This window comes from Podarcis bocagei (genome assembly GCF_964188305.1).
Source record: "Podarcis bocagei genome assembly, chromosome: 12".
Classification (NCBI taxonomy): Eukaryota; Metazoa; Chordata; class Lepidosauria; order Squamata; family Lacertidae; genus Podarcis; species Podarcis bocagei.
The window spans coordinates 11,046,328-11,071,105 of record NC_138137.1 but is presented as its reverse complement, the minus strand read 5'-3'; the positions used below and the strand labels follow the sequence as shown (position 1 = coordinate 11,071,105).

General features: G+C 41.1%; 1 protein-coding gene across 24 annotated transcripts in view; it reads right to left on the bottom strand.

Annotated features, from left to right (window-relative positions):
- The window catches only part of CLASP2 (cytoplasmic linker associated protein 2), a 126,523-nt gene that overhangs the window by 83,509 nt on the left and 18,236 nt on the right, over positions 1-24,778 (bottom strand). For 23 of the 24 annotated variants that reach the window (XM_081164273.1, XM_081164301.1, XM_081164295.1 and 20 more), the window contains exon 7: positions 16,378-16,448. In XM_081164273.1, coding sequence (XP_081020399.1) covers positions 16,378-16,448 — 71 coding nt within the window. Of the gene's footprint in view, positions 1-12,115; positions 12,525-16,377; positions 16,449-24,778 lie in introns of those variants that run through there. The other variant, XM_081164290.1, reaches the window with a different exon arrangement.

Sequence of the window (24,778 nt, the reverse complement as noted above, 5' to 3'; positions counted from 1 at the left end):
AGGAAGCGAACAGAGACTACTGCATCCTTAGCAAGTGTGTTAGCTTTGCATCAGTTTGGATAATCTGAGAAACCAGACTCAAAGTGCAGGTATTTTCATGTCTGCAACCATCTTTTAATTCTAGGCGCTAAAGTAATTCAATAGTCAGTCACTCCTCTATAAAAACTTTAATATTAGGCTGTTCTTTACAGCTGTGTTCACACCAAATACTTTGTGTTAAAATATGGAGAGGTATATTACCCACACCACAAGCAAGCTATTATAAGATCTCTTCAGTCACATTAACTTTCATACCTCAGGTAGAACACATAAAAGGGCATTTTGAAGTAAGAGGATATAAGCGTTAAGAGTCTATTTGATTTGAGAAGAGGCATTGTGGGAGATAGCACATTCTTGGGGGATAGTGACAGTCTTCCTACAAGGAGTCATCTGCATCTGACTGTTCCAAATCATCTGCATTCCCTCCACTTGTATGCAGACTGAGCATTCCACACCTCCATAGGTGTGTTCAGTATGTTCTCCAGTCAAATCCAGGATAAAGGGCTAATAAAAAAAGGAAAAACAGATCTTGTTTACCCTTGCTGGCTGATTTTTTAATATATATATATATATATATGCACACAGATCTAGTTAAGGGTTTGAGACTACCCTATTACATCTCAGAAATGGGAAACATAGCTCAAGAGGAAAATGTTTCCTCCATCCAAGGAAACATATACATTCCCTTCCTTATCCCACTTTCTTGCATTCGCAATTTAGCAGCTACTTGAACTATGGGGAACAGAGGTGCCAGAGAAGCTGGAACAGGCCTCGGGGCTTTGTGGTCTTCCTCTCTAAAGAGATAAATGCATGAACTGGGAGACCACTTTATCCAGACATGACATTCCTCTAATCCTGGACAATGAAACAGACTTTCCTTTAAGTTTCAGCATCTAGGAATAAAGGAGGTCACACATTTTAAATAACTTTGACCTCCCAATTTCAGCAAGTACAGAGGGAAGCAAATACCTGAACAGTCTCTGAACCACACATTTATTTAGGCATCTCTAATTTGGTTTGGTAGCAATCTCACATGGAAAAGTCCCACAGCAAATACTTTTGGGGCAAACTCTTGCCTATAGAGAAGTTTTTAATATTTAATGCTGTATTGTTTTTAACACTCGATTGGAAGCCGCCGAGAGTGGCTGGGGAAACTCAGCCAGATGGGTGGGGTATAAATAAATTATTATTATTATTATTATTATTATTATTATTATTATTATTATTATTATTATTATTATTATTATCTTCAGTTCAAAGAGGTCAACATTGGTGCAACAGAAAATTTGCAAAACATTTAAATCGACTGCCTTTATTTTGTTAGCAGCCGAGAAAACTTTTGCATTTCATATATGTAAAACCATTTTGGAACTTGGCAGAGACGGTGCCAGCTGGTCAGTGTCATGCCACTGCTTTACAGGTTTCTTAATAAAGATATCAGAAGCATTATATAGTTTATTGCTTCAGCAGTTCTGTCTTGGAGATTTATCCACTTGGCTGACATCATTTTGCTAAATCCTTCCTTGAAATGTAGATTGCCAAGGAGATTATGCATGCTCAGGAAGCTCTTGGTTCTAGCAAATTCATAACTGTTCTTCCAATAGGCGAGGCTCAACTGAAATAACAACAAAGGGAATTCAAAAAAGTTATGAATTTGCTAGAATTAGCAGCTCAGCATAAGGGCATTCACTGCACCAAAAAAGTGGACACTTTAGAAACACATATTTATCAGCAATATGAATATTATAAGGCATGTTCATGGCTGGGGTCTCCTGCGCCAATACTGACAGGCATGAACCGATCTTAAGTGACACATCAAAATGTTGGTTTCAATTCAAGGAACTTGGTTGTTTCTTCCTACCTCTGGCTATTGGCCCTTCAAGCAGACTGATCCATCAAGCAAGAATTTTCTCAATCTTAATCCACAATTTAGTTTTCAGAAATGTTTGTGAATAGTTGTTTTTACTTTTAACATAATAGGTCTTATAACCAACTGAAGGCATTTCATTCTCTATGTCGCAGTCAATAAGAATTGTATGGACAACACCTAGCAAATAAGACTTGGCAAATGACTCAAAGCGGCCCCATAATATATTGTACTTTTATGTAGTAAACTGCCCTAAGATCTACTGGTATAGGGCAGTATACAAATTTAATAAATAAATAATTAAAATAAATTATAAACACAAAAACTAGGGGTTAGATTCAACTAGCCTAGTGCACTAGTGAAGTGCACAAGAACTCCTGCTAGCACAACAGGGCTTTCCCCTTCCTCCTTTCCGTGCTCCAGAACAGTGCATGGTGGGGTAGAGAGGAAATATTGTTTTGCCCACCAAGCAGAAATGCTTCCACTGGGGCAAAATGATCAAATCAGTGCGATGTTGAATTCCACCTTTGCCTTTATCAGCATTTTTTATAACATAACCACTGAGTATTAAAGAGTTGGTCTCAGTAAAGGGTTGGCCTCAGTCCAATTTAAAAAATGGACAAGGATGCACATCACAAAAAACCCACCACAATAGCTGGCAACTTAACTGGCCGTCTTTATGGGAATTTCAAAAACTGGATTTCAGTAAGCAGGAATTGGTATTTCAGAACACACAGAAACTTTTTAAAAATATACAGTCTACCACAAGTAGACAATTTTTTAAAAAAAAATCTAGTTAATAGAGATTAATTAAGTAAACACTCTTAAGTTTACTTATGTCATGTAACATTATACTTAACTGATGCATTTTGGACTCCCAACAAAGTAAGTCACACAAGGCAGTCATGATTAACAAGTCTCATTGATTTCAATGGGGCTAAAGGATGATTAACTAGTCTGCAGAAAGTCTTGATATCCCAGCCTGTATCAACCAATTATTTTGTGTTACTTCATTTTTTTCCCTTGTGATGTATTTTTCAACTGGCTCTTTTAAAAATGGGGCTTGATTTTAAAGGGTTCAATATAACCAAAGCTACTTAGTATGGAAATTTCCTTTTCTTCTTATTAAACTCTGCGTTTCAAAGCATAGGGCCAATCTGGCATCATCTTCTAACCTTGTATATCAAAACCAGCCTCTCACCGGTATATGTTAAGTCAGACTCCTTTTGCGTAACAGTCTCTCACTTTTGGGTTTAAATATATTTTGGAATTTTTTTTTAAAGTTGTGACTATTTCACATATATGCATCTCCACATAAAGTAGGATGTTAAGTGACCATGTGGAGTATTTACTACCAGAAAACTATGCAGACAAATGAAGTCTCAAGGAACATTAATTCTGGTTAAAATTTAAGAGTTTATAACAGACCCTCCAACCCTGGGGGGGAAATAGGCATTTACAATGGACATTATACCCAACTAAAGGATTACCAATTACAAGGGGGAGCCACAAGAACAGGGAACTAAGGGTGGACATAGACCTGACTCTAGCAAATGGAAGTATCCTAAGTGGAATTCCCACTGGTGGAGGGCAAGACAAATTTTGAGGATTTCCCCCTCCCAGTACAAGCCCCAGGGCTACTTTGTGCAGTGCTTGAGGGTTGGGGAACCCTCCTAAGCAGGATGGGTGTGGGGGCTGAAGGAGGAAGGGACAATCCACAGGCAAGATCCCTGCACTGGATCAAAAACCTGCTGCATACTCAAGGGACATTTCTGTCAGTGGAAGTCAGAAAATGAAGTTTGCATCAAACCCTAGGTCTCTTGTTGGCTTTTTTTTAAGGTGGGGGAATCTGGCCTCCTCCCAAGTAAAATTTTCTGCCCTGCCCTCACTCCGAACAAAGACACAAAGAGCCCTGATGGAAATGCAAATTTCCTTCTCCTCCTCCTCCCCCCTTCAAATTAATCACTTGATAAGCAGAGAAGGGAGAATTAACTACTTCTCCTCACTGCCTGTGAGTATTTGCTTCTGCAGGAGTGTGAGAGGCACATAGCTTCTTTTGTTTTTGTTTTTAAATAATATTTATTCATAGTTTCAGAATAATAGAAAAAAAAGAAAAAATAGAAAAAACAACACTACAATACATAAAAAAGAAAAAGCGCAAAACATAAAAACCAGTACAGCAATACAACAAAAAAAGAAAAAAAAGACACAAATCCCAAGTTTCATATCTTTAACTTCCATTTGCTTGTTTCATTGACCTCCTCACACCTTTTTGTATTCTAGTTTAATTAGTTATTTCAGCAAATTCTTTCCATCTTTCTCAATTTTTGTTAAATAACTTATCTTAACAATTTAACCTAATAATTAACTCAACAAATCCCTTCCATCTTTCCCCATATTCTGTTATTCAAATTACCTTAATTTATTTAACCTTATCCTACCATAAAGTACCTTAAAGCTTGAATCTTAATACTCAAATATACATAACCCCTAATATCATTTCTGCTAGAGTCATATAGTTTCATTCCAACATTTTCCTTAATATTCATTGATTTTAGGCTAATTCCCCAAATAAAAAATTTTCTTTATAAATTTTCTTCCAATCTTCATCCAACGTCTCTTCTTCCTGGTCTTGGGTCGTGTCAGTCCTTACTGTCCATTCCATCTAGTCGGCACATAGCTTCTTTTGGCCCACCCAACACGCTGCCCCAAAGAGTTCGCCACGGATCACATCTACCAAGTTTAGCCACCCCCATTTTTAGGAACGCATCTAAGGAAAAAAACAACGGCCGTGCTTTTTCACAAATTACCCGGCTTCGTAAAACGACATCTAGAAATCTTGAGTGACAAATCACCACCTTGCAGCGACCTTATTGATTCATCAGCCATTGCCTCTAAAACTATGTTTTATTGCATTTCAGCCTTGTATTAAACCACAAGTCTGTTAGCCACAAGTGTTGAGGAACTATACATCCGCATATGTACTGTATGTGTGTGGGTGCTCTATCCCTCCTCCATACTCAGCTTAGAAGCCAAGTGGGCTAACTAGATAATGCAAGCCCTCTCCACCATAGCAAGCACAGAAATGCAGCACACTGCTACAGAAGGGTCAGGGCACTCTGTGCCTCCACTGCAAGCGATATTTTTTTAAAAGATAATTTACTGGCTAATTAGTTATGGGCTTAGTTACAAAGCTACTGCTATATTAAATTATTGGTTTGACTTGATGCTGGTTGTCAACTTCCCAACAACCATTTATTGAAATCATCAGCCAGAAAAGTTGTAAAAGAAGCTTAAAGGTAAAGGGACCCCTGACCATTAGGTCCAGTCGTGGATGACTCTGGGGTTGCAGCGCTCATCTCGCTTTATTGGCTGAGGGAGCCGGCGTACAGCTTCTGGGTCATGTGGCCAGCATGACTAAGCCGATTCTGGCGAACCAGAGCAGCGCACGGAAACGTCGTTTACCTTCCTGCCGGAGTGGTACCTATTTATCTACTTGCACTTCATGCTTTCAAACTGCTAGGTTGGCAGGAGCAGGGACCGAGCAACGGGAGCTCACCCTGTTACAGGGATTTGAACCTCCGACCTTCTGATCAGCAAGCCCTAGGCTCTGTGGTTCAACCCATAGTGCCATCTGCGTTCCTTCCATACACACCAAAAAAGCTTACAAAATAAAATAATAATAATAATAATAATAATAATAATAATAATAATAATAAACCTTTATTGCATTAGCATACAGCCATAGCAAAATAAGACAAAAATACTAGAGACAAGCAAGCAAACAAAATTCAAAGCGATATTACTGGCGTAATGACATTTAAATTACCCTAAGACAATAATGTAAAGATTTAGTTGCCAGCGCCAAGAATCTAAAGTGCGGATGTATATAAAACATAAAATGGCCCCAAAATAGGCTCGGCACATTGGGTTGAAAAAGTAATAAAAGAATTAAAACAGGTCCAGGTCTAGGACTCACTACCCAGTCAGAGTAGCCCTGAGTTTCAGAGCCTGCACTATAAAGATTGCCACCCCACGTGAAATTTGGGGATTTGCGTCCACAAGAAGCGATTTCAAACAGTCTTCCTTAGATGTAATGGTGGACGGGATCAAGAGGAGGAGCTTAGATCTTATTGGCTCATAAATAGGGCAGTAGAAGAAGAAATGTATGAAGTCCTCTACTTCATTCATTGTGCATGGACATAAACGCTGAGTAATAGGGGTCTTAGAGTAAATCCCCTGCAGGAAGGCCGTGGGTATAGAATGGAAACGGGCCATAGTAAACGCTCTTCTCAAATTGGGCTCCGTCAGGTCTATCAAGTAGTTGGCAAGTGATCTTACCACTTTCACTTTAGGGAGCCACAAGGAGAGGCGAGCTGTAGTGGACTGTGCCCGGTCCATGGCCTGGTCTCTTGTAAGAATCCAGGCCCGGATTTTATGTTGGTCCCAAGATGACAGCGTGTCGAGATCTGGGAGGGAGTAGCGTGCAGTAATAGTCTCCATGGCCTTGGACCATTTGTTGGTATGAGAACAAGTTAAAAAGGCTTGCCTAGCTAGTAGGGAACCTGGGGCATTGATTAATTTACAATAAAAACCAATGATTCTAATGTGGGCTCTCGCAACAATGGAGGGGAGGCCCAGTTCTGTTCTTAACTGTGCAGCAACTGAGCCCTTGGGGAGGCCCAGTATCTTTCGTGCAAAAGAGTTTTGCAGAATCTCCAGCCGTTGTAGTGTTTTTAAATTCCACCCCCAGATTTCAACCCCATACAGTAACATCGGGAGGACTTTGCTGATAAATGCTTTTCTGATTGGTGGAACCAACTGGCCGCCTTTTGCATAGAAGAATTTCTCCAAAGCTTTGATGGTTCTACGGGCAGCCAGGATGGTCATATTTAGGTGAGCTGACCAGCTAAGCCCTTGCTGAAAAGTGATACCCAAATACTTGAATGCTGAACAATATTCAATAGAGTGGCCCTCAAAATTCCAGAAAGGCTTCCGAGTTTTCGTGCCAAAAGTAAGAATTTTGGTTTTGGCGAAATTGATTTTGAGGGAGTTGGTATCACAATATGTCATGAGCCCTCTGAGCATGTTGTTTAAGCCCTGCTTGGTTAAAGACAGTATCACCATGTCGTCCGCATAGAGTAATATGGGGATCTTGAGCTGTTGTAAAGAGGGGGCAGATTGATTTAGGGCCTTCATGGTTGTAACGATGTCATTGATGTAGAAATTGAATAGAAAAGGGGCCAAGAGGCAGCCCTGTTTGACCCCTTTATTCAGAGGGAAAGGATCAGATAGAGCTCCCAGAGGGCCGAATTTTACTCTGGCCGATATGTCATTATGAATTTCCATAAGAAGGTGGAGGAGTCTCTTATCTATGTTAGTGTAACTAAGCTTCTGCCATAGCCTATCTCTGGGGATGGAGTCAAAGGCGGAGGTCAGGTCCACAAAAGCCGCGTGTAGTTTGCAGTTGAACCTGTTTAGGTATTTATCAATCAGGGTAAGTAGAACAAGACATTGGCCAGATGTGCTGTGGCCTTTACGGAAGCCAGCCTGTTCCGGGTGGAATAGCTTTGTTTCTTCTGCCCACTCGATTAATTTCTCTAGCAAGAATCTAGAGTAGACCTTGTATGATATGTCCAGCAGGCTGATAGGTCGACAGTTACGCGGATCTTGTGGGTCCCCCTTTTTATGTATTGGGATGACTATGCTCTGTTTCCACTTAGGTGGAATCTTAAGAGTAGCATTAATAGTGGTAAAGAGAGATGCTAAAATAGGGGCCCACCACGTCTGGTTCGATAAGAATACCTCAGGTGGTATCATATCCTCCCCCGGGGATTTATCCCCTGAAAGCGTGCTGATTAGTTGTATACATCTCTCAATCTTGTAGTCAGATAGCTCAGTCAGTAGAGCATGAGACTCTTAATCTCAGGGTTGTGAGTTCAATCGCCACATTGGGTAAAAGATTCCTGCACTGCAGGGGGTTGGACTAGATCAGGGGTTGGCAACGTGCAGCCCATGGGCCAGATGCGGCCCACGAAGACAGTTTTACCGGCCCACAAGTCGCCCTCGAACTGAGCCGCCCACTTGACGAGTCCCCCGTGCGCTGTGACTCGCTGAGTGGCACTGGAAATTACGTCTGCGCATGTCCACGGCGCTGGAAATAGCCTCTGGGCATGCGCAGAAGCGATTCCCAGCACCGCAGACATGAGCAGACACGATTTCCGGCGTCATGCTGCGCCAGTCCCTCTTATTTTTTATTTTGGAAGGGAATGGCAGGATCTTCCTTCACCAGTGGAGAGGCTTTTCTGAATGTGTGTGTGTGTGTGTGTGTGTGTGTTCAACTGTGCACTGCGCATGTGTGATTGAGAGAGATGCACCTGGAGAGAGACCCAAGTTTGTGTGGCACACAGGGGGGAGCAGCATCTGGGAACAGCAACAACTGTACTCTTTAAGTCTAAGTTATGTCACACCCCTCATGACGGTCATCCTGTGCCTGGCACCCACAGCACTTTCTCAAAATTCAGAATATGCCTACTGTTCCAAAAAGGTTGGCAACCTCTGCTCAAAATGATGATCAACAAACATGGACTCTCAAGCCCCTGCCCCTTTTGTGTATAGCTTTCTTAATCACACCTGTTTTGCCATTTTTAAAGTGTTTTAAGTTGTCTTAGTCCAGAAGACCATTAAAATGTAGATATTATGCAAATTAGGGAAACTAATCCAACCAAAAACATGGAAAGAAACTAATTTTAGAATATTTCAATTGACAACAATGGTGAGGACAGCTTCGTGTATTCTATGATTAAATGCCTAAAAGTCTATAAATTCAGTTTTAAATGAAACTCTTTTGTCTGCAATACAAGTTCAACAAATTTGAGTTGAACTTTAAATTACACTCTAAATTACTGGTTGAGACTATCTTTCTTCCCGAGAGGCCTTGCTCCCCTGACTATTAAGGACAATTTCAAATCGACATGGAAACAAGCAGTGAAAAATATAATAACTACTCTAGGCTTCAACCCACAGATTTTACTTGACATGGGGTATGAACAAGCTAAAAAAATATATTAAACAGCGTGTGGAAGACACAGAACATCAAGCAGACCTAGCTAGGTTCCCAAAATTTCTAATAAGTGAAACCAGTAGATACCTCAACTCCCAAATGCCATATATAACGAACCTTGAAATCTCAAAACAGCGAAGGGCTTTCACTCTGGCCCATTGTCAGACCCTCCCCATAGCCATTCAGAATGGCCGTTGTAGGAAGACACCATACAAGCAGAGGAAATGCCCATGTGGTCCTGAGCAGCAGGAAACAACGGAACATGCCTTTTCCCATTGCCAGTACTGTGTAGACATACGAGTCAGGTTTATCCTGCTTATCCTGCACAAATTCCCAGGACGCACAGAACAACTCAGCATCTCCCTACTACTCCAGGATGAAAACCCAGATGTTACATACTCAGTTGCTAGATTTTACGTTGCCATGATTGATATTCGCTGAAGGATGATTCGTGCTGCAAACCAGTCCTAAACCAAAGGCCCATGTTGCAAGACCGTTATTCCCACAAGCTCCACCCCTTACAGTTGTTTTAACTGCGTGTCTTTTAGTCCTTATCTGTTTTAATTATCAGTTCTTATTCATCAATTATCTGTGTTTAATCTCGTACTCTATTCACATGTTTTATCCTATGCTTGTTTCTTTGTTCTTATTTTCTTTAACAATTACCTGTTTAAATCCTAACTGCTATTTTATTCATATGTTTCTCTTATGCTGATCTGTGACTGCAATAAAGTTAGTTTATTCATTCATTCATTCATTCTTTCATTCATTCAATTTGTTGTTTGTACAAAATGGATCCCCCCCCCCGTTAAATGCACTTGCATTTATTACCATTAAACACTGCGTGTGCCTGTTTTCTAATGAATAACTTCATTAAAAATTTTCCTCATCAGGAATTAACTTGTCTAAGCCTTCTCAACAAATCTGGATTGAATGTACTTTTTAAAATAGTCTTTCAAGTTTGACATTATACTGGCAAAAGCCAAGGAAGAATCTTATTAATGTACTTACTTTTAACAAAATAGCAACACATTGATAATCATTGAATTACAATAGTATGATCTTGGGCCTACATGATAGTAGTACGCAGCAATTGTGTTAGATACAGACTGAGAGCCTTAATCTGGTTAACAAGGGATATAACTTTATCCTCTTCAAGGAGCACCTTACACACAAAAAGTCTACTGCCCAGAACTGTTGTCTGCCAGCTTCACACAGCACCAACGTAATGTGATTTGAAGGTATCTGAATATTTCTAACAAACACTCGTACATTTTCAAGCAGAAAAAGAAATGCATTGCTCTGGAACCTTCCAAGATAATTTGAGGGAACAAATTTCAAAGAAAAGCTTCAGAGTTCCATCTATAGAATCACCTATGCTTCCACCTCTCATGATGGAAAATTAAGGTTCAAATTCAGTGCTTTTAAACAGAAAAACTGCTAAGAACAGAAACAATTTCCCATATATCTGAATTCTTGGTATGCTTAAGGTAAGGTTCAGTCAGAAGCAAGTCTTCATTCATTTTGCTAGCAAAAGTAGAAATTCTAAAAGTCACATTTTAAAAGGGATCCAAATAGCCTGCAAGTGGAACACTTCGGCTTGTACATGGAGGTCTCCAGATTTCTTCCACTAGCTGCAGCCCTTTGCACATCTCATGCCTTTCCAGAGGATCCCTCAACAAGCAGAAATAGCTTGGGGTCATACCTGATTGCACTGAGGAGACAGAAAAATCCTGTTGCCTGAGTGAAACTTTGGTTTTGTCTCTTTGCAACCAAGTCAATATATCCAGGTAACTAAATCATCTACAGACTAGATTATCTAAAACGTACAGTATTATGTTTGATCATATTTTCTTTCTCATGACATTGTTCAACTGTTATCAAGAGTGAATATCCCCTAGATGTGGTGAATGGTGGATTTAAGCAAGAAAAAGCTGCTAGATCATCCTACACAATCCTAATTGGATCTGGCATTTTATGCAAAGCTTCTCCATACCAGTGTCAGTTGACTTTCAGAACAATGCTATTTTTTAGTACTTCTGCTAGTGATAAAAAAGGTGAGTAGACATGTTTTTTGGGGGGGGGGAATCTAACAGAATTTTAGACATGTTGAAAAATCTCATTTTCAGACAATTTCAATTATACAGACATATTTGAATTTATGAAGAAGTGGCACTTAAAACTTTTAAAGCTAACCATTTCCAAAGTTTGTCTAACTACACATATCAATGGTATAGGATTATGCAAACATCTTAAGGACTACAAAATACTCAGTCTAAGCTATTGTCTAATTTCCAATGGATTAGAACACAGACATCATAGGAATCGACTGTAGAAGAATGCCTTATTTTACACCTAGATATGTATGGCTATTATCTATATGTAATTACATCTTTCTTTTTAGCTTTCTTTCAGTTTCCTAACCCCTGCTGAAAGATATACCTTGAATAAATTATTTGAGCTGCTATTACTAAATATAAACTCCAAGACAAAGTCAATGCCCTAGACATTAATTTGCTGCCCCATATATTATCAAGTTCTATAAAGGTCAAATAACCCTGTAAGGTGATATTTTAGGAGCATTTGTGCAAATCATAAAGTATCTCCAAAAGAAAACATGGAGAAGAACCCTAGTATGATTAGTTACAATGACATCTTTAAAAAGTAAAACATTACAAATACACAATTCTAAAACAAAACAAAACAAAAATTAGCATTATGGCTCTTCAATCCTCTAGGCAGATTGTTCAAGGATAGTAGCAATGGCAAGCTCATGTATAACATCAATCTGACAGATGCTAAGACTTAAGTATCTTTAATACAGACAAAGGTTTAAAAAACATAACCCTGCATTTTCTTCAAATAATGACTTTGTACAGCAAAGTATATACACTTTCTCACTGCTGATACAGAGAGGGCATGCCCTCCTCATAGACACATAAAACCATTGGATATAGGGCTGGCAGACAATTCTATGTCTACTCTTATTGTTGCTTAAAGCAAATTTAAATTTCAGAGCTCTAAAAGCTATACAGTAAATGAATCTTGGTGTAACACAAATATGGACTTAACATAGCAAGGTTGTTCCAACATTCAAACGCACACAAGCTAAGTCTAATTGACAACAAAAACAAGGCTGTACTCACCATCCCCAACAGCCATTACACAGTTGCAATGCTACCAGGAGCTTTTTCCAAGGATACAACTTCAATCTGAGTGACTATAAGTGCCTGCGCCACTCTCAATCCAGTGCAGCGTGAAGACGACAGAGCACTGTGTGACCCAGTCAGATCTGCAGTTCTCTACTGCAACCAGCAACAGCTGCTACACCACTTCAAAATAAAGGTCCTGCTTCTTGCAGGAAGCTCCTTCTATCCATTATAACCAGCCTCTCTCCTGCTTAAACCTAATAACACACTTGCCGGCACAGGAAGAAAAAAAATCCTTCCCTAGCCGTCTGCCTTTTTCTTTAAAGGTATTGCTCACATGCAATGAAGGTTATTCGACAGGGACTTTTAATGCAGTCATCAAAACACAAGGCATGCGTCCAGTAATCATTTTCTGCTTCCATTCCCTAAGGATTCATGTGTAATCAGCAATGAGCACATGACCAAATGATTATCTGATTTGCATAGCTATGAACAGAAGATGTGTCATATTCTTCTTTGGCCTTTATTTTTTTGCTGCCTTCTCAATCTCTCATTGTGTTCAGCCATCACTGGTTGCTGTAAACAAATCACGTCAAAGGCAGACCTTCAAAGGCTTTTCTATTCAAAGAAAGACGAGCCACTTAATGAAGATTGCTCCTGGTAAAGACAGTGACAAAACCCAAGCTAGCCACATTATCCCAGGCAAAAAGGCAGTGTACTTCACGTCGGAGCCACACACAAGAGTCAAGGCAAGCACTTCTCAAAAGGATTTTTTTAAACTGACAAAGCAATATGGTAACACATAGATTAGCAAAGTATAGATTAGCAAATTCATTTCAGTGAAACCTCTGCTGTTGCAAGGATTTCATATGAAATCCTTGCAACAGCAAACGGTTTCACTGAAATGAATTTTTAAACCAAATACTCACACACAGAAATGTTTCTGTTCTCCCCCTTTAAACTGGAAAGGGCTATAGATCGTTTAACTATGAACGGTAGAGACAGACTGCTGGAATTTGATTAGTGTGTCATCATGGTTAGAGTATTGGACTAGGACCACAGAGACTCAAATTTAAATCCCTGCTTAGCCACAAAGCTAACAGGGTGGACTTCTAGAGCAGTGTTTCCCAACCGGTGTTCCGCGGCATACGAGTGTGCCGTGAGACATCGGCTGGTGTGCCGCGAGATGCCTGGAGGGAGGCGGGCGAGTCGGGCGGCGAGAGGCGGGGCGGCGGCGGCGAGGAGAGGCCGCGCCTCCTGCTGCTGCCTGGCGCTCCTCCTCGCAGCCGGCAGCGCTGCCTGGGCGCCTCCGCGCGACTCTGCCTCGCTGGGTTTGGTCTCCCAGCAGAGACGGGTCACACGCGCACCTCCCTCCCTCCCTCAGCCTGCGCGGAGGGAGAGCCAGAGAGAGGCATCGCTCCTGCGCGGCGGGAGAGGGAGCAGCCGGAGCGATGCCCCAAACGAGCTGAATTCCGAGCGAGGGACTGAGGGGGGAGGGAAAAAAGTTTCACTTTCGTGCGTCCCTCCCGGCGTGACGCTGCGCGCTGGCGTCACGGGGCGGGGCTTTAATGGTGGTGTGCCGCGAGATTTTTTTTCAGTAAACAGGTGTGCCGTTGCCCAAAAAAGTTTGGGAAACACTGTTCTAGAGTACTGTGAGTCCTGGAAGACCTGCTCCCTGTTTCGCAGGTCTTTCCCACCTGACCTGGGAGGGCGAGCCCTGACTGAACCTAGCTTTTAGTTTTTAGGGGTTTTGTTGTTGTTTTTTTGATAAAAAATTCAACACTGGAAAGTGCAAATATAGTGAACATGCTGGATGAAAGACCCTCCCAAACCTATTTTTGACTTGCAATGTTTTAAAGCACTCAACTGCAATTAGTTTCCTACTGTGTAAATAAGGGTGAACACATCAGCCCATGCATTTACAGCTAAAAGGAGTGTAATATCTAGAACCAGTAAAAGTATTAATCCCAAACAACGACCTTGGTTCCCCAATTACTATTTGGAAATTTGTATTTGTGTATATTATTCATAGTGTAATGACTGTAATGAAGTAACATAATTTACAAACTGCGAGTCGCCGCCCCCCCCCCCGTGACATTTGCATGGTAACCATCTCAAATGGAGAAAAGATGTTGAGCAATGAAAAATGTATGAGACCCAAACAAGTGAGAAATATATGTGGTTCAAACGCACATGTACTTTGTGTCATTTGTTTGAAGTGATGCAATCCTAAACACCACTTTAACATTATGTTTCAAGTCTCTGGCAAAGAAAGTTTCATGTGTGCCTTCCCCCTCCATTTATAAAATGGGCCATTATGAGAACAGACAAGCTGTTGCATTTGGATGACTGCAAAACCCATTCAGAGCGCTCTCGTGTTTCTTGCTGTTATGAAAAAGGTACAAATGCTGAAAACTTCAGCCATTTAAAATATAATGTAGGGATCCTCTTAAATCCTGTACAAGAAACAGCATTTACAGAACTCAGCCTCCCAGAAAAAGAATTCAATGGGCTCTGCTGCTGACTGCAATATCTGTTTCCATGGAAATGATTGCTCATTTGCTAATAAATAGGGGAAGCTTAGCACACCTCTTGTTTGCAATACCACATGAGAGAGACAGCTGATAGCAGTCTTAAGACTTGGGAGTAGCTGACAGCCACATCAGAAGTGTTATGCAGCACAAATGCCACGCAACATAGAGATCTAGATATTGAAGGTATTTTTACAGGTTAGATACCTGCGTAGACTTGCAACTGAAATGCCATTTTGTACCTACTGTGTGGTTATGTAAGATGAAGAGAAAAAGAAAAGAAACCACAACAGTAACTGCACTTCCCCACGCCATAAGGCTATGGTTTAGCCACCATAGAAAAAACATTATTAGAATGATACCCACAGACTGAAGGCAGTCGGGAGTCAAAATAAAGACTTTAACCTTATCTGCAAACATATTTGTTCGTAAGAATGGTTTACATACATAATTGGAATAACGGCAGAGAAGCTTGCTCGCAGAAGATAAAAGGGGAGATTTTATGAACGGGGTGTGCTAGGAATGTAAAAATCCCTGTTCAAAGAAGCCATCACTGAATCTCATGCAGATATTCTCAACAGGGTGTGAAGTAAGAATAATTTCTTAGGGGCAAAGTCTTAATTCGGGGATACGGAACTTGTGGCTCTCCAGATGCACTTGAACTCCAAATCTATCATCCCCAGATAGCATGGCCAATTGCTAGAGACAATGGGAATCTTAGCTCAACAACATCCAGAAGGCCATGGGCTCACCAGTCCTGATTTAAGTGAACAGTGTATGGTAATGCAATCAAAAATAGCTAAAGAAGGACATCTGTACTGGAAGGGTTGGAAACACAAGCAATAAGCAGTAGGAATACATCTCGCACATGAATGACTGCAATATAAATACTGAAAGCAAATGAAAAGTCTCTCAGTCCACAAGTGGAACGCTAGAATGAAAATGCATGTTCAACATGCCAAATCTGCACACCACAGACAGGAATCCAACTGCACCCATTGTGCTCCCAGGTGACCTTTTGATCTAGCAGATGCCTCTGCTAACCAAGAGGTGACTGTGGCCAATTTGCCCTTCCATACTCAGCAATTGACAGCACCTTCCATGCTGTTCTGGAAGCCGCCAATTTTCAGAGAGTGCAGAAAAGAGGGAAATCACAAATATTGCCTTTCTTCTTCAGACAGAGAAGATGTGTGTTGAAACAAAAGCCCTTCCATTAAATCAAGGGCACCAATTGGGATTCTACACTATGTAAACCATGAAAAACTCATAAAGAAATGCATATTGTATATTCCTAGACAAAATGATCAATATGTAATAAACAAGTAACAAGAGACCAACAAAGACAACAAAATCTAACAACTCTCAAAAGAAACTAGAGGCTGAGAGCCAACAGGGACAGATAACTGTTTTCCAAAACAGTTTCCTAAACCCAGACATAGGTCACATTTGCTTCCCATACTGCTTTAACAGTTCCGAGGTGCACATGTTAAACAGTGCCAATACTTCCTTCTCAAAATTGCGTAGTACTAACTAGTTAGATGCTATAAAACAAACATTAATACCATACATTTGCAAAACCTAAATCCATATCTAACTTTTGCCATATTTAACTAAGCCTAACCTTAGTTGCAGAAATGCTAAAGACAACTCATACATGTCAAGCAGCTTAAAATACTCTAAATTCAACTTTTTATATATCCATGTCAACATACACTATTGGATACTCACCACTGAAGTTGCTTGAAATCATATTGCCACCGTTTTTCACTTCATCAAATTTCATAAATATTGTTTGTAACCTAAGAATAAGAACAAATATATATAAATAAAATCACACATATCATTCCTTTTTCAAATCAAACATTTTAAATTACAATTTTAACGAATCCTGATTTTTTTCTAGGACTCAAGTCCCAGTTTCTAAGCTGGTGATCACAATTCACAATGTTATGTTTGAGTCATGTTCTAGTGTGTATTTTATTAAGACTACAGAAGGGAGAGAAACCATATTTAAATGCAGTTTTGCAGTCAACATGCATCAGTCAGGCACACAACCCCTTTCTCCCTACCATAGTCGGAATCTCTCTTCACAATTAACTGCAAAACATACTCACATCTATTTAAGTTCACCCATCTATTTCTTGGTTTCTGATAGAGTTATTTTCCCTTTGGTTCTGTCCAATATTCTTTTTCTCCTGCTAGTTTGTCTCATTCTTCTACATATCCAAGCCATTTTAGCCTCTGTGTCCTATTTTCAGCAACTAATGTTGGCTGGTTTCCTGGTGCTTGCTGTTCCTAGAGCTTTCTAATCCTCCAGATGTTAGATTTGCTAATTCTTTTTACGTAGCCCATAATCCATTACCCTGTTGTATTATTTAAGATCCATAACCCAACTTTCAGAGTTACACATCCTCTGCAAGTCCTATTATAAATCTTTAAATTTCAAATTGTACAAAGGAATGCTCAAAAATATGGTGCAAATGATATTCACTGTGTATCAGTAGTTAAGCGGCACCACATCAAAGTATTATATCTGAAATCAGTTCTCTTGGAAATAGAATTATTGAGTGAACTGATCTGTGTTAGTTTCCACTTTAAAAGACAATGCATACACAACCCTACTGGAAACAGCCAGACTTCTATGGCTACAGTGCTTGCATCCCTTGAAACCCTCATTTCAGTTTGAATCTCTCAAAGCAATGATTAACTTAAAAAAAACAAAAAACCAGCAAGAGTAACAAACATGTGATTGGTAAGTGTTCAACATTACTGCTTCTTGAAAATTCCTCAAAAAAGGAGAAAGGAAAGTATTTACATTTTTAAGAAGTCAGTTTTCTGACCACATAGACAAATGGAGTCTCGCAAGAGCAGGTGCTTCAAACCTTGGGGAAGTACTTATAGCAAAAAAGTTGGGGGGGGGGCAATGTGGTTTTTATTCTTATTTTTAAAACTCAATTGACCAGAGCACTGTTGGGGCAATTGAGAATCCTATTTTCCATCTTGCAGACTGCCATTCAAGGGCACTTTGTGTGTCTATTTAAAGATGAGTTGTTTACCTGTAACCAATGTTCTTTACGCTGTCACAAACATAAGGTTTTTTTTGCATTTCTGTGGATCAACTCTACAAATGTTCTAGAGCAGGAATGAGGACTCTCTGGCCCTTCAGATGTTGCTGAACTACAGCTCACATCAGCCCTAGAAAGAATGGGCTTGCAACATCTGGAGTTTCAAAGGTTCCCTGTGCCAATTCTAGAGTGTTAGTCTGAAAATGGAAAGGAAAGCTGTGGTGCCCTCTTGGAGAGGAAGGAGTTTACCTTCTCGAGGTGGCACCATGTGAGGCAGAAATTTGAAGGGGTGTGTTACTGAATTTTGTTGCATAGCTGAAGATAGAGAGCTATTACTGGTGCCAAGTAATGGAGTCCTATGCATCTATGTGGAAGGGTGCAAAAATATGAGAATACAATGGGTGAATTAAAGATCGTATCAAGCAGTACAATGTTCTCACCTAAGGGGCTCGTATCTTAGGAATGGTTGGAAAGAAAGTACTTTATGAGGTATGATGTTTCCTTGTGGAACAATTATCCAAAGGAGATCTCAACGTTTAATGATGTCAAGTCTATCTAAACAGTTAATCATAGTGGTGCTATGGTCTAAACCACAGAGCCTAGGGCTTGCCAATCAGAAGGTCGGCAGTTCGAATCCCCGCAATGGGGTGAGCTCCCATTGCTCAGTCCCTGCTCCTGCCAACCTAGCAGTTTGAAAGCACACCAAAAAGTGCAAGTAGATAAATAGGTACTGCTCTGACGGGAAGGTAAACGGCGTTTCCATGTGCTGCTCTGGTTCGCCAGAAACGACTTAGTCATGCTGGCCACATGACCCAGAAGCTGTACGCCATCTCCCTCGGCCAGTAAAATGAGATGAGCGCTGCAACCCCAGAGTCGTCCGCAACTGGATGTAACGGTCAGTGGTCCCTTTACCTTTACCTTTAAAATAGAATGGGGCATAAACCCCAAACCATAGTCTTTGCTTTGTGAAATCTTACCACTGAAAGGGAAGTTTTCTGTCCCTGTGTTAGTTTTCTGAGTGAAGATCTCATTAATTGTTGGATCTTTAGGTGGTGTCTGGATGCGTGGAACTCATCTGTTGTTTGACTAGCCAATTTCTCTCTCTTTATGTAACTGATTCAGAACTTGCTTTTCATGAGACACTCTTCACAGAGCAGTATTATAAAATATACATCAAAGCACAAATAAATTATGTTTTAACACATCTCTCTCACATTACTGCTAAAATCCAGCACCAAACCAGCCCAAGGCAACTTAAACATACAAAACCAGACCACAACACAATTTGTACAACACAATTTATAATGAACCACTGAAGGCTGTAATGAAAAGGTGGACCTTCAAAGTCCATCTGGAGTATTGAGAGATATTGATATTGATGAGTATTGATCTCATGTGGGACTGAATTCTACTACTGTGGGGCCACTGTGAAGAAGACCCTGTTCTGTGTTGCCACCAGCCCAATTGTATCCACAGGTGGGTGAAGTGAAGGCCCAAGACAGGTGTTGATCATCATGTGAGCTGCGCACAGGTGGTCTGAAGCGAGCGAGCTACCACCATTCCTGTGGAGCCTCCTTTTATTGTGACAAATATGCAAGATAGGCAGGTACATTTTTGGGCTGTGACCTTTACACATCTTCCGTCCCGAAATCGTGGGGTGGTACAAAGTTATTTTGGCACCTGTTCCACAGCGTCATTTTCCCCTTGCACAATGTAAGACGAATGGAGACAAAAGGTCTCAGGGAAAAACTTACAGACAGGACACCGCTGACTTCTGAGACCACAAAAGGTCAGACATAGGTGGAACGATGTACCAGACAGCTGTGGCTTGTCTGGGGGGGGGGGTTCCCTACACCCCAAGGTCACGCGTGCAGGCAGACTGTGGCTGCCTGCTGGCGGGGAAGTGTGCTCCCTCCGGACCCCGCTCCCCGATATCCCTACAGGTGGGCACATAAGAAGGGCCTTTGAGACACATCTTCAAGGACTGGACTGGCAGGTTGACCTGGGTGCAGGGAAATCTTTTAAGCAACCTAGTTATAAACCATTTACCACATCTTTGGAAATATATCAATAATCAGGAAAACTGGTATAATTTTGTGTAATATGCTCCAACTGCCTCTCCCCTACCAGTAGCTGGACAGCTGCATTTCTACCAGTTCAAGTTTCTGAAAGACGCACTTCCAAAATTTAAAGGCAACACTATGAATAGAACGTTACAATAGTTCAGCCTGGATGCTACATTGCATGGATAACCAAGGCACGCTCCTCCAGATAGAGTCAAAACAGAGTAACAAGCAGAAGATGATAAAAAGAACCCTTAGCTTTTACTGCCACCTGAATGTTCCCATTTGGTTCTGAGTCCAGCATCACTCCTAGTTGCACTCCTAGTTATTCTTCAGGGGGAAGTGTAACCCTATCCAGAACTACTTACAAATCTCAATCCAGGGGAGTCTCTTTCCCCATACACAGCGCTTGGATTAATCTTCAACTTGTGCCGTCTCAAGGCACAAATTGAGAAGTTCAACAGCCTCCCTAGGACCAGCAGATGGAAAAGACACGTGGAGAAGTCACATCTGCATACTGATGACACTTTTGTTTGAACCTCTGGGATGGCTTACCCCAGTAGTTAATGTACATGCTGAACAGCATAGAGAATAGAATACACCTCTGAGGAATTCCACAGGCCATTGAAGAGAAGTCTTCTAGCACCCACATTTTCCAGGAAAAACCAGAGCCACTCCCCTAGGCCCAACTCAAACAAGTCTAGCATACTGTGATGGGATGATGAGCTGCTTGTGCGTAAAATCGTAGTCCCTCAGAGGTTGTGCAAATCCACAAACCTCTGTCTGTGACAGAGCTCCTCAGACATGTCTGCTCTAGTCACTTGCAGATTCCGACAGTGGTTGCTTTCGGAATCGTTTCCAGCATAAAAGCTCCTTAACGGAAACACGTCTTCTGGACTCACGGCGTGACAGCTTCCGGCGAGGAATGGGTCTCCCTATGGGAGCTTCAGACACCCCCCCACTGTTCTCGCTGGACGTGTCCCTGAGCCCTCCCTCTTGCTCGCTTTCCCTCAGAGTTCCACCTCTTTCCCTGCTGGTTCCTGCTTTAGCTGCTGAGTCTCTCTCAGCCTCCGTGAGACTTTCCACCAGAGACTCAGCTCTCCCCCTGCTGGTCCCTGCTTCAGCTGCTGAGTCCCTCCCAGCCTCCGTGAGCCCTTTCCCCACCTGTTCCTCCGATGGCAGTTCCCTGACACATACCATATTTTATGGTATCAAAACCCACAGAAAGGTCGAGCAAAGCAAACGGTGTTACACTCTCGTCATAAGTCATTTGTTTCTGTTCCCATGTTCCCAAGCTAGATATGAAGCCAGATTAGAAATGATCCAAATATTCAACACTGGAGTTAGTTGTCCAGTTACCACTAGTTCCACAAGGAAGAAATATTGGAGACTAGGCAATAGTTCTCCCAAGCCAATAGATCTAAATTTCAGGTTCTGAAACTACTAGGAAGCAGAGTATCAGGTCTTTTAAGAATGTCTCCAGAGCCTCTTTGTGTAGGAACAGAACCTTCACATGCGGGACTGTAAATACTTCAGAAGAGTCATTCTCCCCTTTCCATTTGCTCTGCAAGTCCCATAACAACAGAACACAATTCTAGGCAAGTCACATGTATTATTCAATTTGGGAAGACTCAAGCCTTTTTTCCTTGACTTAGGTGTTCTCAAGACAACTTGAGAATTCACATCCTATTCAAAGTGTACAGAAGTCTTGCAAAAGTATTGAATTCCAGTGCATTATTTTGAAATCAACATGAAATACACATGGCTATATCCAGATATTTACACAACAAACATGCAAAGAGGTTGCTAACACCAATGGTGTTTTTTTAAAAAATCCCTATAAATCCTATACAACTGGCCAGAATAATCTTGCAGTTTCACCATTTAATTCAAATTCAGTTTTGAGGTGGCTGCCTTGCTTTCCCCTTTGCTTTTAACAAATTACTAGGAAAAAGCTAACATTAATCTAATATGCACACTTATCATTTTGAGTTTCATCAAATGCCACCACAGTTATTTCAGTTCTACGCACACAATTCTCCCCTAAATGTCAAATTGTATTTGACAGCAACCTGTAAAACTAACGAAATGCTGACTATTAGATTATTGTAATTTACTTAGATTAATGTAGTGTAATGCCATCCAATCACAGACAACTTACTAAGATACAATTTATGATCAGGCACATCCATGATTTTATGGATATCACTACTTCTCAAGAAACAAAGTACTGTATTACTTTTTACTATACATAGTGCAAATATATGTCAAGACAATTACACTACAATTTGTTTCAACTACTATATTATACTATAATTACTATGGTAATAGTTTTTCACTCCTAGACAACCAGTTCACAAGTTAATTTGTTATTTAGAAATAAAATGTTCCACAGTATGGCCGTTCTAATTGGTGTGAGGAGCAATAGCAGAATACGGCTAATGCTCTCATATCTGGCTTGCAACTTTTCATAGTTGGCCACTGTGGGAAATAGGATGCATAGGCCTTTCATCTGATTCAGAAGGCTTCCTTTTATGTTGAAGTGATAGCTGAAGCAGCATATATGGAAGTTTATTATAATTTGCAACAGGAATGAAGGATTTCTAAGAATTTAAGTAGGAAGAAAAAACTTATTAAGATCCAACGACTGTGTGGGAATGGAATCCTATTCTGTTTTCTGTTCTGCTACTGAGAGGATGAATTCAGGCATCTTGCATAATAATCTACCAAAACCTGCAGCACTCACTGTAAAATAGTGATGCTTCCACCTCTGTGTGTTCTTTTGTTTAATACAGCATGCAAACACAAAGGTTAGTTTAATGCAGGCTTCCGCAACCTCGGCCCTCCAGATGTTTTTGGCCTACAACTCCCATGATCCCTAGCTAGCAGGACCAGTGGTCAGGGATGATGGGAATTGTAGTCTCAAAACATCTGGAGGGCTGAGACTGAGGAAGCCTGCTCTAATGGGTTCATAAGAAAGTCCAGGTCTAGAGAGGCAAACACATCTGGCTTATTTTGAGTTGGAAATTATACATCTTATTTTTACTCTCCAAATTTCCAGTTCTTCCATTTCAGATCTCTTCCGAGTCGTCCCCCCAATTTCCCATCTCCACACTTTCATGCCTTCAAAGCTCTATTCCAACCAGGAGAAGACCCACACATGATGTATCTCCCAACTGAATGCTGCTGCACTACTGTGGCAGAAAATGCTGCCTTTCTGGATCAGATAAGACATGGATCTAATCTTTGAAACAGAAAAAGATTCCTGAAAGTCCTCTTTAAATTACAGTTAATCCAGGGATTGGGAACTCGAGGCCTTCCAAACGTTGGATGCCAACTCCCATCAGCATGGCCAACTGTCAAAGTTGGAAGTTGCCGCTGAGCAAGAACCACAAGTTCCTCTCCTTCATAAAGTAAATATCTTAAGCTAAAGCAACCTGAAATAAATGCATTGAATTGTATCCTATTGTCACAGCGGCTAACCAGAAGCCTATGAGAAGTCTGCAAATAAGACCTCAGCACAACAACACGTTCCCCTCCTGTGGTTTCAAGCAACTAGGATTCAGAAACAAACTGCCTTCAACCATCAGTTGCGGCTAGTAGCCTTATCCTCATGTATCCTGCCCAATCCTCTTTTAAAGCCATTTATGTTGGAGACCGCCACTATCTCCCATGGGAATATATTCCATAGTTTATCTATGTGCTATGTGGCAAATATCTGTATCTTGCTTTTGTACCTAGGAGCTCAAATATGCGTATGTTTTCCTCCCCCTTTTATGTTTGCAACAGCCCTGTGAGATAACTACGTGTATATAAGCAGCATTTGTCGCCAATAGATTGTGATGGGGGGTGTGTGCAAAGTACCCAAGCAACATAAAAAGGTAAAAGGTAAAGGACCCCTGGACGTTTAAGTCCAGTCAAAGGTGACTATGGGATAAGGCGCTCATCTCACATTCAGGCCAAGGGAGCCGGAGTTTGTCTACAGACAACTTCTGGGTTATGTGGCCAGCATGACTAAACCATTTCTGGTGCAATGGAACAGCATGAAAGAAGCCAGAGAGCACGGAAACGCCGTTTACCTTTATGCCGTAGCAGTACCTATTTAATTACTTGCACTGGTGTGCTTTCGAACTGCTGGGTTGGCAGAAGCTGGGACAGAGAAACAGGAGCTCATCCTATCATGCGGATTCGAACTGCTGGCCTTCTGATCAGCAAACCCAAGATGCTCAGTGGTTTAGACCACAGTGCCACCTGTGTCCCTCCAATCCACATAGTGCACCAAGTCCAGGAAATCCTACTAGCATCCCCAGTGATAGCACATATGGATTAAGGGGAGAGGAGGATGCAATATACTGAACTGGCTTCCTGGTGAATATTCCATATTCTCAGTTTAGGAAGGGGGGAACCTGAAAGAATCAAATGAAGTTTCCCCCCCCCCCACTGAGAAATGTTTTGACTACAGCCATAGGTCATCACATATTTTGTCCCATAAACATTTCCCCTAGCCAGGGATATCTCAGTGGTGTGAGATAGATACCCTGAGCATGCTTTTTGCCAGTTTTCAAAGCCAAAGTTAGGGGTTCCCATAGTGGTGCCATACTGTTGGCAAGTTTAGATGCCTATGCTCCACGAAATTATCTAATCTTCCTTTCAAGTGACCAAAGCTAGTGGCTGTTACCACCTCTGGTGGGAGCAAATTCCACAAATGTGTTCTGTTAAGAAGTGCTTTCTTTTGTCTGTTTGGAATTGGCACCAAGTTCTATGAGAGAGGAAGAAAAACTTCACTATCCACTATACCCACGCCAGGCACAATTTCATACGCTTCTGTAATGTCTCATCCGACTTGCCTTTCTCTAAACTAAAAAAACCAACACCAATATATGTGAGCAAAGCACTAAATAGCGTTAGTTTAATACAATTTAGACTATTCTAACAGTTTACCTGTCCCACTGCCTATTTGATTATTATTTCCAGGCTAAACCAAGAAAACTTCCCATATTT